At 41.0% G+C, this 16,605-nt stretch overlaps 2 protein-coding genes across 4 annotated transcripts in view; both read right to left on the bottom strand.

Moving 5' to 3' along the window:
- maml1 (mastermind-like transcriptional coactivator 1) overlaps positions 1–7,257 on the bottom strand; it is a 33,835-nt gene extending 26,578 nt beyond the window's left edge. For 2 of the 3 annotated variants that reach the window (XM_015952220.3, XM_015952229.3), the window contains exons 1-2: positions 7,063–7,257; positions 6,019–6,512 (exon numbers count right to left, since the gene is read on the bottom strand). In XM_015952220.3, coding sequence (XP_015807706.1) covers positions 6,019–6,348 — 330 coding nt within the window. In that variant the 5' untranslated portion in view covers positions 6,349–6,512; positions 7,063–7,257. The remainder of the gene's footprint in view (positions 1–6,018; positions 6,513–7,062) is intronic. The other variant, XM_015952236.3, reaches the window with a different exon arrangement.
- A 3,865-nt stretch (positions 7,258–11,122) lies between these two features.
- Positions 11,123–16,605, bottom strand: part of canx (calnexin) — a 31,597-nt gene continuing 26,114 nt past the window's right edge. The window contains exons 12-15 of the mRNA XM_015952248.3: positions 15,146–15,265; positions 12,753–12,870; positions 12,606–12,679; positions 11,123–11,398 (exon numbers count right to left, since the gene is read on the bottom strand). Of these exons, the coding sequence (XP_015807734.1) occupies positions 11,339–11,398; positions 12,606–12,679; positions 12,753–12,870; positions 15,146–15,265 (372 nt within the window). The 3' untranslated portion in view covers positions 11,123–11,338. The remainder of the gene's footprint in view (positions 11,399–12,605; positions 12,680–12,752; positions 12,871–15,145; positions 15,266–16,605) is intronic.

Below are 16,605 nucleotides of genomic sequence, written 5' to 3'. Positions count from 1 at the left end.
CTGTGTAAAACAAGCTGTACGGCGAGCCATTTTAATAATTAATCTAACACACCTCTCTAATTCCTGTTCTACAAAGCAATAATATAATTTACCCTTGTCCAAATAATATTCCTACTGATGAAATTTTAAACGATATGAACAAGTAGAAATTATATTTAAAGAGCAAGTCACCCTCAAATCAACTTAATTTTTTTCCGATAAACTATATAAATGCGTGTCTAATCGTACTGCAGACACATGTAGTCAATAGTTTTGCACTTTAGTGCATTTTAGTTAAAATTTAAATGTTTTGCCTAAAACTGTCAGTGTTGTTAAATCTGCCATCGCTATTGGCTAAGAGGTACCCTAGAACGTTAGCTTATACCATAAGATGTCACAATGTCGTGAGCCTGTGTGTGTGTGTGTTTGTTTGCGGCTCCGCCCTCTCTGTCTACTAGGCAACAGCATTTGTTGCATTTTTCAAACAGGAAGTGGGAGTGGAGTAATAATCTGTTAGGGGGTGACTTGCTCTTTAAGTAATGATTAAAATTCCTAACAACTGCACTAGTAGGAATTTAGCATCTTAATTAATTAAGGTGTCTCCATCTTTCAGTGCTAACCCTGACCAGTTGTGAACAGTTAAACCTTTTTGTCTTTTTACAGAAACTTATTTGCATATGTGAATACAGAAGTGAAATCAATACATGTAAAATAATTGTGGAAATTGTGGAACTGTGATTATTTCTCAGACTATAATCATACTACCAAAATGTATAAATGTTGCAACCCTAGGTAGCAGAGAGTAAAACACTGGGAAACGTAGACCGAAAATACTAGAGACCACTACAAATGTATTAAACAAGTGAACCACACCTTTAAATCAATCTACATTCTACTCAGAGTTTAAGGTTATTTACTGAGTAGTCGGTAGTACACCGAAGGTCAGAAGTTAAACATGTTTGATTTATTGACCCTGTGCACATGACGTTGAGCCGATCATGGGATCATCCCCCTTTGTCATGATGGATGGCAGGAAGACTGTTTACACATGATGAAACTCCTGTGAAGCTAGTCAAAACAAGCCTTTAATTTTTTTATTTAGTGGATATTAGTAGAATGGTAATAATTTACTGCACAGTTAGCTGCACTAACAGACAAGATGTGAACTCAACTTCTTATTTTGAATAACTGATGGCGACTGAAAACTGGAATAAACCGCAGCGGATTTGCAGTGATCACTGGGTAACACTAATGTTTATATATTTCATAATGAAGATGGACTGACTGTGATAGACCTGAAATGATAAATGTGATGTGTTCATACTACTTATTTAGTACTGATTATCCTACAATTCACCATGGAGTATGTGCTTTACCATCCACTTTAGAAATGTACATAGTTAACCAGCAATTGGTGAAATATTGGTTTCCGGTTAACCGGCTAGTAACTGTTGAGGGGCGTCAATAACAATTTAAAGAGATTTTGGAAAATGTGCATCACTAGTCCACTATAGTGAATTCAAAGGTAATTATTAATTTCCAGTTATTTATGAGATTTCTTGTCTCACCCCGGTGCGAGAGTAGTATCTGAACCTGCTGACCCCACCAGCAACAAAACCTGGGTCCAGGCTTTATTTAGTTTTTATTAAATCTGCTCAAGTTTCAAGTGAAATGCTGTTTATCACATAATGTTATAAATCCAGCGGGATGATTTCTGGCAGTATCAGGGACGATGTAAGCTAACATTCATAAGCTGGCTAACTTTTGTAAATACTGCTCTCAATGAGCCTCATTTAGGTGTGCTAAACCTTACCATAAGTGAACTGGACTTAGAACTGGAACTAATAGAGGCCAGGCTAAACTGAAATAAATAAAATAAATAATAAAATAAAATAAAAATCTCAGTTGCCACTTTTGCTTTTACCATATTTTCACGACCATAGGGCGCAGCTTCAGTTACCGGTGTCTTTTTGGTATTTAATACATAAAAAAGGCGCACCGGGCTATGGTAAAACGTACCGGTAAAACATCTGTGCGGGCTCGGGACTCGGAACATATCAGTGCAAACCAGACATTGTGAAAATTATAAACAGCCAAAAGCATGCTTCACTTTTCTGGTCTAGTCCTGGTTCAGACCTGGTTTAGAGCGCACGTGCACTTCCTCATTGCGTGAGCTGATGGCTCGTGCTCTTCTAATGGGCTCGACACACGGGAGGCAACTTCGCCTCCCCTCCATTCATTTTCAATGAGACATGCGCGACAAAGCGATAATCACGGGTCTCCCTCCTACTAAAGCCGGGCGTACACCGGGAGTGCTGCAGGAGGACACACAGGGATTTATGGGGGTTGGATGAGGAAAACGAAATAAAGAAAGTAAATCTTTGTTTTGTGATCAGTTTAATTTGACATGAACACGACAAGCACACTTTCTTGACAATCTTTGTGAGTTAAAAAACGTGTAGAAAAAAAAAATGAACAGCTTGTGTTAATAGGGAAATAGCGGGCGAGCAGTGTTGATGCATGATTGCGCATGCGCCGTGAGCGGTTCTGGTACTTTTTGGGTCGCAGCTGCCCGCAGTGCCGCTTCAAGCGCTGATGCGCTGTGTTGAAGTTCAGAATGTGTTTACTGGTAGTTGGTGGATTTAACCACAAACTTTCCACATGAACAAAATCATACGTGTGTTATTAATAGGCCTAAGAAAACAGTGTGATTTGAATTGTGTTTTATTAACCCTCTGGGGGTCCATGGACGCATATCTGCGTCTTTAGATCAGGTCTGATTTGGGACGCTGTAGCAGCAAGACTCCGCCTCCCTGAGTTTCGGTTTCAATTCAGCTTTAAAAAGGAGATTATAAACTACACCCCAGTTTTTAAATTTTGTTAATAGGCAACGTAAAAGCGGAGTTATACTAAACTAAAAAAAAATGACCTTTTTTTAGACAATCTGATAACTTGTCAAAACAGCAGTTTAGTAATCCGTGAGGGGGAAGGTGCTTGTGAACATTAAAAACCCACAAAAACATGAGACCCTTTTGCTGTTGTTGGAAGTCTCACATATTCGATTGACAAAAAGTATCATTATGTAGCTGAGAGAGAGAGGAAGGCTGCACGAGTAACCAGATGTGCACAAAAAGAAGCCGCTTCGCTGGGAAAGGAGTGGCGCGAACGGAGTAACAACAAACAATTAGACAGATATTGATGGTAAACTTCATATTTTGGAGCGATCTGGACAGATATATCGTCTCTGCAGTTATGTAGGCTTTTATTAGGCTTATATAAAGGATGATGAGAAGGATAAATGTCCACCAGGCAGTTCAGATAGTACGGCTGAAAAAGATGATAAGTATTAAAGTACTCTAGGGGAGTCGGGGAGACCCCCCACCCCCCGGAAAAAAATTATTGGACATTTTAATATTTAAACGCATCAGTCTGGTGCATTTTGGGGGGGAAAGTAGAGTTACAGGCTGGTAGGTGTGTATGATAAAGCATCTATACATGTTCATTATAATGATATATTTGAGTTAACAATGTTTTCCTGTCCTTTCTTAATCCATTATGAACACAGACTACAGTGAAATCTACTGATGCATCCATGCTGGTCAGCACCAGAACTGCACTAGATACCAAAACAACCAATCAGCTGGCAGAGCTCCATGTTGAACATGTGAGCTGCAGAACTTGCAAAACTACGTGACTCAATTTAAGGAACAAAATGTTGTTTATTTGTTGCTGGTGTTTATAGAAACTAAACATACCTGCAGGGCTTTAGGCCCAGGGCAGAGTTTTATACCTCAGACCAGCTTTAGATCATGACCTGTTATTAATAATATCATGTTCTTTACACCAATCTGAATATTCTGCAATGTTCACAGACATCCAAAAAATAAAATATAATCAATATTAAAATAAAAGTAATTAATATATTTTTTTCATTAAGATTAGTTATCTGTTATACTTATTTATATGTGACAGTAATATGATTAATAATACTTAATCTCATATTCTATCATTTGTGGGTTTAGTGCATTCACTTAATATCAATTATTAAATTAGAAATAACAGGTCACTACAGTCTGGGCATAGAAAGTGTTTCTAGGAACTAACGCTAGTTCAGCAGCTCACCTGTTCCACTGACAGGAGAAATACTCTCATCAGCAGGTGATCAGCAAAGTGTCATGACTGAACACCAGCTCGAAAAAAAACAGACGACTAAAAACACCGACCTCAGATCCGCCCACCGAGAATTTGGATCCTGGTTCTGCTCATCACGTTAACTCTCAGTGTGATTTCAGAGCTTTATTGGCTCTGTCAGAATCCCAGCGCCTGGTGCGCGTGCAGTTTGTGTTTGTGCGCACCATGGGAGCGAGCAATGAGCGCACACGTTTTTGCTGCTTGGGCGGTGCAGAACGGTGGAGAAAAGCGTTTCAACAACACCGGTGTGCGTTTCAATTAGCAACAGGAGAGAGAGAGAGAGCCAGCGAGAAAGAGAGAGACACTACTAAACCCAAGAGATTTTGACAGAACATTTTTTCAGATTATTCCAACTGACGGTCGCCACGACGGAAAACTTTAATCCCTGACATAGATTGACCGTTGCAAAAAGACGCTGCTCTGTCATCCCCAGTAAGCAGAGTTATATCTTTGGACAACTGTTCTGATAAAAACCAGACCTACATAATACTACCCAACAGAGAATCTGTAGATGGAAGAGACTTGAGAGAACCATCAACATTTTTCTGTTACACATCAACATATCTAAATAAAAGATAGATCACTGATCAAAAATCCTTGATGTGAATGTTTGAAGACCAATTAGATTCAGTTTACACCTTATACAATTTCAGAAATGCAAACCATTTCACAGCATCAGGAGTAAACTCTGCACATGAACAAAATACTTTCCTGGCCTGTGGATAAAGACTGCCAAGACCTTGTGAAGATATGCTTTATGTCTGAGGTTGGTAGCTATGCTAGCTAGCTTGTCATATGGATTTGAAATTGAGGCCTGAGTGGGTGTCAAAATCACAACCCAGGCAGTAAAAGAAAGCCAGTGCAAGGAGCAGAAGGAATCCTCTGAACAGCCATGGGCTGACGGTAGTCCAGTCATAGGGAGCCCAAGTCATGCCCATCTACTTCCAGTCAATGGGTACCCTACTGCCAAAAACATGAATGGGAGTACTTTTCTGATCTTGTTTGATAGGTGCCAAGGATTTCAAATATGATGTCAGTGAATTTTAAAGACGCTTTTTGACGCCAAGAAAGCAACTACTTGCGACTTTTGATTTTGAGTCTTTTTAAGTAGTAATTTTGAACAAGCAAATAAATCTAAAATGCTGTGAGACAGTCCAAACAACTTTTTGCAATTCAATTAAATTGAAGTACAACATAAGTGTGATTCAGGGCATAAGACAAAGTAAACCAGAAAATAACTTTTATAGCCTTATTCACTTAAATTATTATGTTTTCTTCGTTTAGGGGACCTACAAGAATAAGGGAAGGAGAATTACCCCTTCTGCACACTGGAAGCATCAACAGCGAGGAATGGCAGTGGAAAGGTTTACTCAGGACAATTGCTGCACTCCAGTGCACACCGGGAGGGTCTCAGGCATGAAGCAGCTTCTCCACTGTGCTCCCCGCTCCACTCACAGGATCGTAAAATCCTGAGTTTATGCAGTCCGCCATTAAACCCAAAAGAATGTTGATGCGTCCGGTGTGTAGTAGGCTAACATAACACACAGGTAAAACTGAAGACGAACCTAAACAGATTTTAAACATTTATCTTAACAGGAAATATCTGTTTACTGCATTTATTTCATCATAAATTTTGAAATCAAAACTTTATTTTTATTTATTCTTTATTTAACCATTAAAAACCTAATTTTCAAGGGAGTCCTGGCCAAGAGGCAGCAAAAGTTATTTGTTTGAAACTTTGGAGGACCAATATGAAGCTAAACTAGACAGTTTTCCAGGAGGGAAAAAAACCGTGACCTTTCATGACCCTATGGTGGCTGGGGAGGTGTTTATGTGTCATGAACTCACCGCTATTAAGGTGGAGTTCCGGCTTTGCTCCGCCGCCGTTCCTCCGCCCTCCCCGGGCTCTGAGCCACCACCACCGGCGCCCGGTGCTCTCTGGCTGGCCTGGTCGCCGCTCGGCTGGGGTTGTCGGTGCTTGCTGGCCCTCTTGGCTTTGGTCTGCAGTAAGCGCTGGTGAAGGCTGAGGGTCTGCTGCCTCTCCAGGTCCATCCGCTCATGCGTTGCGTTGTCGTAGCGGGTTTCGCACCTGTTGTGATGCTGCCGGAAGAGCTCGATCCTCCGACGGAGCCGCTCCATCACCGCGCTGTGTCGCGGTGTAACAAAATCCGCCATCATCAATAAAGACTTGTTGTAAACTCCCAGCTCAGGTTTCGTCCATAAAATGCTGAATTTGGCTCTTTCTCGCTCTAGGCGCTTATACACCCCCCTGGCCCTTTACAAAGACTCCTGTGCTGGCTCCATGGTGGCGACCTTTGTCTCTAACGGCCTTCAGTCACTCACTGCCGGGGAGGAAAAGTAAGATTTGGGGGTAAAATGCCATCCAGATTTCATTTTCTGAACTTGCTTCTATACATCAGCTCATTTAACTGGCTGTGTACCACGGAGCTACTGGAGCCAAACTCAGTAAAACTCTAGCTTAAATATTCAACTTAAACGTTTCAAAACAATATGTTTGTTACACAGCAAACGGCGTCGCTACCAAACTCTCGTCAGCTCGATGGAATTAGCACATTCCTCCACTCAAAATAAAACTCCGTAAAAGCTTCATCAGAAAAAAATCTTAACAGACAAACAGAAGGAATAAGTATCTGCTTTGTTTAAGTTTGTGAGTTTAAATAAACTGTTCACTCGTTGTGAAAAACATAACGGCTCTCCAACTTACTTAAAACTTTTATTCAGCTGTGTTGAGAGTTAGCTTGGTTAGCGAACAGGAGCTAACTAGCTAACAACTTTTAAATGATCTTCTCATCAGTTGATTAAAGTCTACGCCTGAAAACAACTAGTATGATAACATCTGTAACTTCTGAGTCAGCGTTACAAATTGCTTACCGGGAGAGTGTCCCTGTCCGGGTTTTCTAAAGCATCTGTCCGGTGAGCAGTGGGTTCTCCGCCTCCTTGGAGCTGTTTGGGTTCGAATGGCTAACCGTGGCTACCCCTGGAATATTTTATATCTTCATGCCTAAACAAATACAGTAACTTCCACGGATAAGCCTCCCCCTAGCCGAGCCCGGATAGGGATGTGTGTGTTCAGGGCGAGTCACACCGGGCTAGCTGTGTCCCTCTACGCTGCTTCTTTTGTTTTCCAGCTCACAGCCAGGTCTTCACCGCCATCTTGGAAACTTTCTATTTTCTTCCATTCTGGCTCCCGCCTTTCTTGTGATTGACAGCTACAACAACCAATGAAAAATAAACTAGACGATTAACAGCGAAATCAACCAATAGCAAAGGGGATATTCACCATTCTTCCATAAGCGACTGGACGGTCCATCACCCGCCTTAAAGATGATTGATACAAACAACAGCCAATAGAAAACAGGCTTTATTTGATTGGCAGCAAATAAGGCCAATAGGAGGCTGGGTCCTTTCCCGTTGTAGTAATAATGCACTCCCAAACTGACAGGTTTAGTAATATAAATATTACTGTAAAACAAAATATTATACAAAGGAAGTATTACAGCGTTTTAAATATACGAACGTGTTATACAGCCAGTGTGATATTGCTAATAGGTAAACTCTTAAAAGTCCATATTTCTTTAATCATTCCACTAAGTTTATTTATAAAGCCATACACAAGAAAAGTGAAAACACACTAGAATATACAACTTTAGTCTGGCAGATTTTTTTGTTTTAGACACTTGTGACAAATGAGAAATTATAATTTTAGTTATTAAATATAATGAGGACTCATTAATTTTCAGTTTACAACCTTTAATTTATCAAATTCTAACATTTTCTTGTTTCACCAACTGTTCAAGTCTCAACAAGGTTTTTATTCATTTTATGGAATTTTCATCGTTTGCAGGTCTTATTTCTTTTGGTGGATAATCAAAAGTCTATTTTCAGTTCACATTTATCCTCAGCAGGTCCTGTCCCAGGGCAGCTGTGGCTACAATGTAGCTCATCACCACCAGGGTGTGAATGAATCGACCGAGTTAAAGTACCTTTGGGGGTTCCAAACCCACAGAAGGCTCTATATCAAATACAAGCCATTTACCATTTATTTAATCTCTTAATATGTTCTTATGTCCATGTCCTTAAAAAGTATGAACCACCCACAAATCCTTAGAGACATAAAGAGTAACTCAGTGTTATTCAGGGTAAACAATTGGTTATTGAAAAACAATTTGTTCTGTTGGTTTTCTGGAAATCTGGTTCAGCACAGGGATTTGGTCAGTTTAATTTGGATTTCCACTAGAAAAAGTTCAACAAAATCCAAAAATTAAGTGTGATGTATACAAACTGTTTTTAATATTTCACTTGAGAAAAACTAAAAATGTGGCTACATTAACTCACAAGGTTCATGTTTTTGGGTTGAGTGTGACCTTATAGATTTACCTTTAAAATCATGCATGTGTCACAAAGTATAATGAAACAAAATAACACTCAATCTGGTATGAAAGAATCCTGTTAGATTTAGTTTGCTTTCCAAAATTAAACAGCTCCAAGTTGGTCATGCAAGAATAAAAGCTCCAGTTTTATGAGCATCAATTTTAAGATGTAAAACCATTTCTGCTTAATCTAAAGTGATGAATGGAAACTCCAGATTTGGTTTCATTTGGACTTTTTTATTCATCAAAACAAACGTTTACTGCCAGTCAAACACAAACATCGAGCTCCATCATCACAGTGTTTCCATCTACCGCTGGACCTCCCTGCAGCACCACAAAGCCTCGGAGCAGCAGATACAGTAAGTGGAAGCTTCAGCAGGACGCCACCAGAACCAAACCCACCCATCAGCCCACAGGAGGACAAGGAAGCTCAGTGTGATCAACTTCCAGACAGAAAGTTGAGGGATGAGCCACAAAGGTCACCCTTAAGGTCAACGTACACACCTGACCTTAAAACCTAGCTAAGAGACCACCAGTCAGAAAAGCTGCCCATGTTTCAACTGCATTTTTCATATCAGCATGACCATTACACCAAATCTCAGACTAAAGTTAGCTTATTGTACCTGTTGGGCTATGCCCCGCCCCCTAAAACCACCAGCTCGGCACCACAGCTGCAGCTACTACCCAGTTCCGTTTTTTTCCCCCAGAGTTCATCAGATTCAGCTATGAAGCCGCTCTTAGTTCTAAACATAAAAATCCTGTGAAGTTTTTAATTTTAAACCCGATTTGATTCTGATGAGGAAAACATCTGTTGTTTATCAGCAAATGAAGGCTGAAAAAATCTGATTAACTTCTCATAATCTCAGAAATAAACAAGAAAGGACAATTCTGTGTTCAGATTTGCTAAATCCAAACACATCAGTAACAAAACTTTTTCCGTTTAAGGTTTCACGAGGGAAACACCAAGCATGTCAGAAACAAAAAAACTGCTTACATGTATCAAAGAGACAGCTATGCTACAATAAACATCAGAGTTGAGGTGCAAGATCACTACAGAGCTCATCTTCAGGGTTTTTAAGAGTAGATGCACTTAAAGAAGAAAGAGCTGTAAGGTTCAACAAACATGAGAACCAGGTTTCTGGACTCTAAAGAAGATTCTGTTAAACATAATCATTTTGCCGCTGCTCCGTCTGTAAGGTGCAGCTGATACATTTGGTGATGAAGAGCCAAGAAGCTCTAGCTCAGTTTAGTCTTCCACAGACTTAACTTTGATCAGCCCCACCCCCACACACAGGTGCATTTCAGGGTTTAATGGTAATTAGAACTTGGATCACGCCTGAAAGGAAAATAAACTTGTTCTGAGATCTGATTAAAAGTCCTCATTTTGAAACTTTTTTGACCTTAGATTTCTCAACATTTGGCTCAGAGGTAAACTCTTATTTCTGCTTTTATCAGACTTTTACTCGCATCTAAACACTAAGAAGCAGGAATTTAAAGTTTCCAGTGTTTCAGGTTGATCAGACCGTTTCTGTAGGATACCTGTCCGCGCAGCTGTTTGTTTACAACAAATTAATTTAACATCAACAAAACTGTTGGTTTGTATTAAACATCAGTTTTATTTCCACATTTATCAAATGAAAATGAGCCTGTAACATCTCTGAACTCAAGAATAAATTAACTGGCAGGAGCAGGAAGAACGGGACACAGACAGGGGTCATGTGACCACAACAGGGGACACCTGTGGTCTCACTGTGGCTCCTCCTGATCTGAGCTTTCAGCGGCATCCCTCAGCCTTCAGAGGATTTGTCAAATCGTCTCCATGACGACTTCAGGATGAAGCTGAAAGCTCAGAAAAACCATGCTAGTCACGTTTTTTTAAATAATTTTTGCCTTCAAGTGCCATGTCTCAGAATCATGGGGCTGAAGATCTCCCAGGTAGAGCAGACTGGGACCGGAGGTCTGTGATGCTGCAGGTGGACAGGTGTGTGTTAAGCACTATGTGTTTCCTCTTAGTGCATTTATCTTTCCATCTGGGGTCAAGGAGCAAGAAACTGGGAGTTTGCCCTCTGGCTGGCTGATGAGTTTTAGTATTTCTGATCTGATGCAGATGTTCTGGACTTGATGTGCTGATCTGCAGCAGATGCAGGTGTTTACTCTGAAGTGATCAAGAGGAGCTCAACAGTGAGACGACCAGCTCATGGCTCAGGTCATTCCCAAACCTCTGCTGCATGTAACTGATGCAGAAGATGTTTGAGATGTTTTCTGACCACTGAAGCAGCAGAACCAGAGGAGCTACAGGCTGCTTCACAGCAAACGATGGTCAGTCAGGTTGGAGTGTTCTCAAACCGCTAAGTTCGGGCTTAATTTAGGCAGCTAGGGAGCTAATTTATTAACTCTAGGAGCTGTTAGTAGTTAGTTGCTTGTCAGTCTGTTACTTGCAGGCTGGTTAGCAGTCTGCTTTTTACAGGGGTGACTTTCTGAGCCGAATGATGTGGCTTCTGGGGCTGGGCGGAGCCTCCACTCAGCTGCTGTTCAGGAATGATAAAATAAGTTTTAGTGAATCTTGGTTAATCTCTTGCAAAAACAAAAAAATCCTTTTCAGTCTCTAACTTAGCCCAGTTCTGTCTGGAATCATCATCAGGAGGAGAAGGGAGAGGAGGTGATGAATAATTTCCCGTTGGCTTTGCTATTCCACTGGTTCCATCCAGGCTTCATGCCTCGGAGCAGAGGAGGAGGGAGAGAGAGAGGGTGGAGGTGAGGAATGCAGATCAGAGAAATCAGTCCTTTCTGATCTTCCTGGTCCTTGGAGATCTCCGCAGAATGTCATCCTCCAACTTCTACAGAGTAAAAGATGAGAGCCTTCAGCTCACACAATCATGGCAGCAGTTTATACATTCTCCAAAATGAAAGACTCCAAATGAGTTCTGACAGCCTCCATCCTCAAAATGAATTAAAAAAAAAAAAAAAAACACCCAGAGCACTGGTTTGAAAACAAATAAGTGAAGAAACCAACATTAACAACTGAGGTTCAGCAGCTGGCTGTCTACATGAAGCCTCTGTGGTGAGATAATCAGTTATTCAGCCACATGATTTCAACTCTAATGCAGACTTTCATTCACTCCTCTTGCTCCAGTCAGGTTTTCTTATACAATAATATATGCATATAATACACTACTGAGAAGAGATCTGCAGCAGCAGATCTGTGATTTAGAGTTAGGCACCAAGTTCTGTCAGACCCTCAAGACACACGATGTCGTACCAACTCCACCCCTCACCATGAAAACACACCAGCAGAACAGAGACATCTGTTTAATAAAGAACGAGATGTTCTGATAATTAAGAGATCCTGGTTTGAGAATTCTAAATAAAGACAATAATCTTCACTCTTTATTTTTGACAATCCAATTTTAACATAAACAAGAAACAGTCCTTTAGTTGTGATTTAAACTATTCAAATTCAGACAAAATGAACCATTTTACATTTATAAAGAGGATTCGGGACATCTAGGAAAGCCTTACTCCTCTTCTGCCTCCTGCTTCTTCCATCTGAAAAACATTTCTAAGTAGCATCACATGGTTCATCTAAATTAGAGAATCATTCATGCTTTTGTGGCACCACATTTAGATGACTGCAGCACCCCATTTGCTGGACTATTAAATGCAGCAGCCAGACCACCAACATGACCCAGAAGGTTCCCACATTCCTGCTGTCTGATGCTTCCTACACGGGCTCGCTGTAGACTCTAGGAATCCTTTTAAAACTCTACTTAGCCAGAGAGCTCCAAGAAAGGCACAAAAAAATAAAAAACTACTGGAGAAAGCTGAGCAGTTTTAATAATCTACAAAAAACCTCAATTAATACATCTATTTAACAAATCATGTTGATAAATGAGTAAAAGAAAAGTTAACAGTAAGATTTTTAAATAAGGGAAAACACAAGACCACCAAATCAGACAGAAAATGGGTTCATTCCATAGATATAAGAACTACTAAATAATAAAAAAGTAAAAAAATAGATGAAATAGCACTGAGTCGTCTCCTCACCTCGTCTGCTGTGGCCTTCTCTCCAACTTCTTCTTCTTCAGCATCCTTCTCTCCATCGTTATTCTCCTCAGCATCTGGGGGAAAGCTCCAAACTGTTACAAACTGCAGGACGCCTCTGAAACATGACTGCTCGGGTGTTTTATTCACCTGCATCGTCCTTCCCCGCTTCCTCGGCATTCTCCTCTTCCTGCTCCTCTTCCTCCTTCACATCAGGCTGAGGCTCATCAGTCTTCTTGTACTCTGCTGGCAAGGCTGAACTTTTCTTCTGTAAAACAACAAAACAAAGTTCAGATCAAATAACTTTAAATGAAATCTAAAAAAGGCATTAAACACATCAGATGAATCGAGATGTTCTTCCTCAGTTTAAATAAACTATACATGACACACACACGCTCAGCCTGCATAACTGAACCTCTACAACAGGGGCCCTCAACTACAGCGCTCCCAGGACAGATCCAGCTGCAGTGACTCATCGTTTAATGAGGAGTTGCATAAACGATACCGCAGCACCTTGAGATGGCAGCATGCATGTAGTGAAATAAATGCTATGGGATAATATTTGTGCCAAAAAGATCAACAAAAAAAAAAATCAATCTCACACAAAATATACCTGAACAAGGCAACCAAAATGAACATTTCAGAAGCAAAAAAAAAAAAAAAAAAGAAAACCCCACAAAAACAAAATTAACAAATTCATAGGTAAATCCTTCAAAATCAAACATTTACATTTCTCAACTTTTCATATTTAATTTTTCTGAAACCTTTTTGTTTCTCATAATTCTGCATTACTCAGACCATTTAAAGAGCAAGTCACCCCCAAATAATTTTTTTTGCTGATAAACTAAATAAACGAGTGTCTAATCGTGCTGCAGACACGTGTAGTCAATAATTTGGCACTTCAGTGCATCTTAGTTCAAATTTAAATATTCTGCCTAAAACTGGCAGTGTTGTGCCGTTGTCAGGTAAAAACTGCACTGTATTTTAATTTAAATCTGCCACCGCTATTGGCTAAGAGGTATGCTATGATGTAAACTGGTACATTATGATGTCACAATGCTGTCGTGAGCTTGTGTGTGTGTGTATTTGTTAGCAGCTCCGCCTTCTCGGTCTGCCAGGCGACAGCATTTGTTGCATTTTTCAAACAGGAAGTGAGAGTGGAGGGTTGACTTGCTCTTTAAGCTTTTATTATGAAGGGCACGTTTAGGTTCTGCCAACAGATCTTTGCTTTTGCTGCACCTCGATTCTGCTTCTGGTCAGGATTTTTATCTTTTGTAAGTAAGTCTCAGGGGAAGTTTCCATATGACAAATAGCTGGAGTTACTCACTCCAAACCCTCATAACCACAGGGTTTCCCCCAGCGCTTTATAAGCCTGGCGGGCCGCCAGGCTTTGCTTGCCCACCCGCCAGGCTGAGTCATGCCCCGCCCCCCTCCCCGACCCTACTGTATCCGCTGACAGGAATGACGCAACAAAACTAGAGCCCTCCATCAGCTGATACTGGTGAGAAACAGCAGCAGAACGTGTGCAAACCCCCCACCCCCGCTCTCACAGAGGAGCGCTGTGGGATGGAGACTGATCTTTTAGGCACAAATCTCACACCATACATTACAGTTTGAAGTCTACAACGTGGCTCGTGAGCCAGAGGCGGCTGTTGAGCACCCCTGCTTTACACACACTAGGGAGATGTTCACTAGGACACATCAGAGTTTAATCCTGTTACAGTCTGTGTAGTGAAGAAAAAAATATCTAGTTCGTCCTCATTTTCATTCACTTAACCCAGCACTAGTCAGGTTTAGCTCTTCTCTAATCACAGACAAACCAAATCCTCCTCAATGATTCATTCTCATTCAGAATTCCTGATCCGATGCAGGACTCCTGATTCCGTCCCCATCTTTTTTCCATCAGCCAGACACTCCTGTAATCATTTAAAGTGGGTCTGGAACCACAGTTCTGACTTCATGAAAGTTTTTCTTTGCCAGAAGAAAAAAAATGGGTCAAAAATCTGCCAGAAGAATGTTTTAGAAAGGGCTCCAACTCAAGGGATGAGCCAAAGTGTTGTTGACACAAAATAGCACCAGTTTCAAGAGGATCTTTACAACCAGCAGCCTGGTCCTGGTTTAATTTGATGGAGAAATAAAATAAATAAATAAATAAAAAGGCTGTTCTAAACTGATTCATATCTTAACCAGAATCTGACCTTAACCTAGCTTTAACATACACGTATGAGAGTTCTGTGCAGAATACAAACTGAAACCAGTTTAGACTCATGATGGTGTCCCAACAACAAAACTACACACCACCACCACCGACACTAAAGGGAGCATCAGCAGTCACCAGGTTGGGGCTTCTGGCTTCCTTTAACTCTTCCTGTAAGCTGGTGAGACTCATTGGACCTTGAGCTGACCCCGATGACCTCTGAACAGTTCACAGTCACAGTTAACCAGCAGCAAAGTTTAATATTGGTCCAGAGAAAGCCCTCCAGTACTGGGCCAGAAGGGACGGGTCTGAACCAGAAAACGTCAGGTTAAACTGGAGGTAATACCTTTCCAGTGCAGCAGAAAAGGACGATGAGGATGACGGGCAGAGCCACGATGAAGACGTAGACTACCCAGAGCCAGGGACGCTCCTCAGCAGCAGTCAGCATCTGAGAGGCCAGGCCAGGCTGCATCAAACACAAAACAAACAAAAACATCAACAAGATACTTCAGTTCCTACACGTCTGCTCTATAATGAGGCTCATTCTCAGTCAATCATTAAAACGGTTTAAATAAGCTTTAGGAGAACTTTAAACTTCAGTAATGACAGCTTATTTAACATTGAATTTGATTTGTTTGCTCCAGTCTGTTTACATTTGTAACAATAATATCTGAAAAGCTTTAGGTTGAAATCAGCTCAGTTTTATAAACAAAAACCCGATTAAACCTGAATTTGATCAAAGTAAAAAAAAAACTAAAGGTTAAAGTGAAGCATCAGAAACGTGTCATTGACTTAGTTTAACATCAATAAAGTTAACTGTCAAACACCAAGTGATAAAAAGAATATTCAGATCTTCTCGCTCCATTGGTCTGACTGCAGCTACTGGCGCACAATAAAGATGCTGAAGAATGAGGAATATCTCGTGTCACACACATCAACAGTCCAGTCGAGAACATTTGGGAGGTTCTGGATCAAAAAACTAAACTAAATAAGCAGAGTGGGAATCTGCTGTTTCCAAACTACATCTCTGTAGAAACAAACACTGATGGTTCCTGAGGAGACGTTCTCCAACATCATAACATCTATTTCTGGTTCCTCCTGGGGGTTACATCACCCAAAGCAGCTCACAACAGGAGGACAAACATCTAATCAGTAGAGCTGAGGAAAATAATCAAATAATCGATGCATCGGGATGCGGACATAAACGATTCTGCATCGTAGAGGAGTACGCCATAATCGATTATAGTGGAATGTAGTTTTGTTTGTTTAACGGCGGCACCAGCGCAGCATCCAAAGCTGTCAGAGTGAGTGTCCTCCACATTTACCAAGTGGTTCTGCCTTAATGGACTGCAGTGTTGAGCGCTAGAGTTGTAACCTGAGACCGAACCGGAACTGAATTAGCCCGACTGGTTCTGCTGGATTTGGGCCGTGAATTATGTTGATGGGGCGGGTTGTCACGCGGCTCGCCCCGCTCGCTCGCACAGCAACACGAGAGAGAGAGAGAGAGAGAGAAAGAGAGAGAGAGAGACATTGTCTGCTCACACAAGAGAGGGGATCGGAGGACGCTCCTCCAAACACGCATTATTATTTTCGTAATTTCATTATTATTTCTGCTCGAAGCGCTCAGTCAGACTGAGTGTTGTGATGTCAGGAGATCCGGTCTTGGGGAGTGGGCAGGGTCAACGACGGCGGCTGCAGCGTAATCATCTGTCTTTTATTTAGGGACATGGGGAAGTTAAAAGGAGAGAGAAATAGAAGTTTTTGTTCCGCTTTATTCTTTTGTTTCATGATAAACTGGTGTTAAAT

The sequence above is a fragment of the Nothobranchius furzeri genome, chromosome 1, assembly GCF_043380555.1.
Source record: "Nothobranchius furzeri strain GRZ-AD chromosome 1, NfurGRZ-RIMD1, whole genome shotgun sequence".
In the NCBI taxonomy this organism is placed as follows: domain Eukaryota; kingdom Metazoa; phylum Chordata; class Actinopteri; order Cyprinodontiformes; family Nothobranchiidae; genus Nothobranchius; species Nothobranchius furzeri.
The sequence above is the reverse complement of the archived record's forward strand: the minus strand, read 5'-3'. Positions and strand labels throughout refer to the sequence as shown.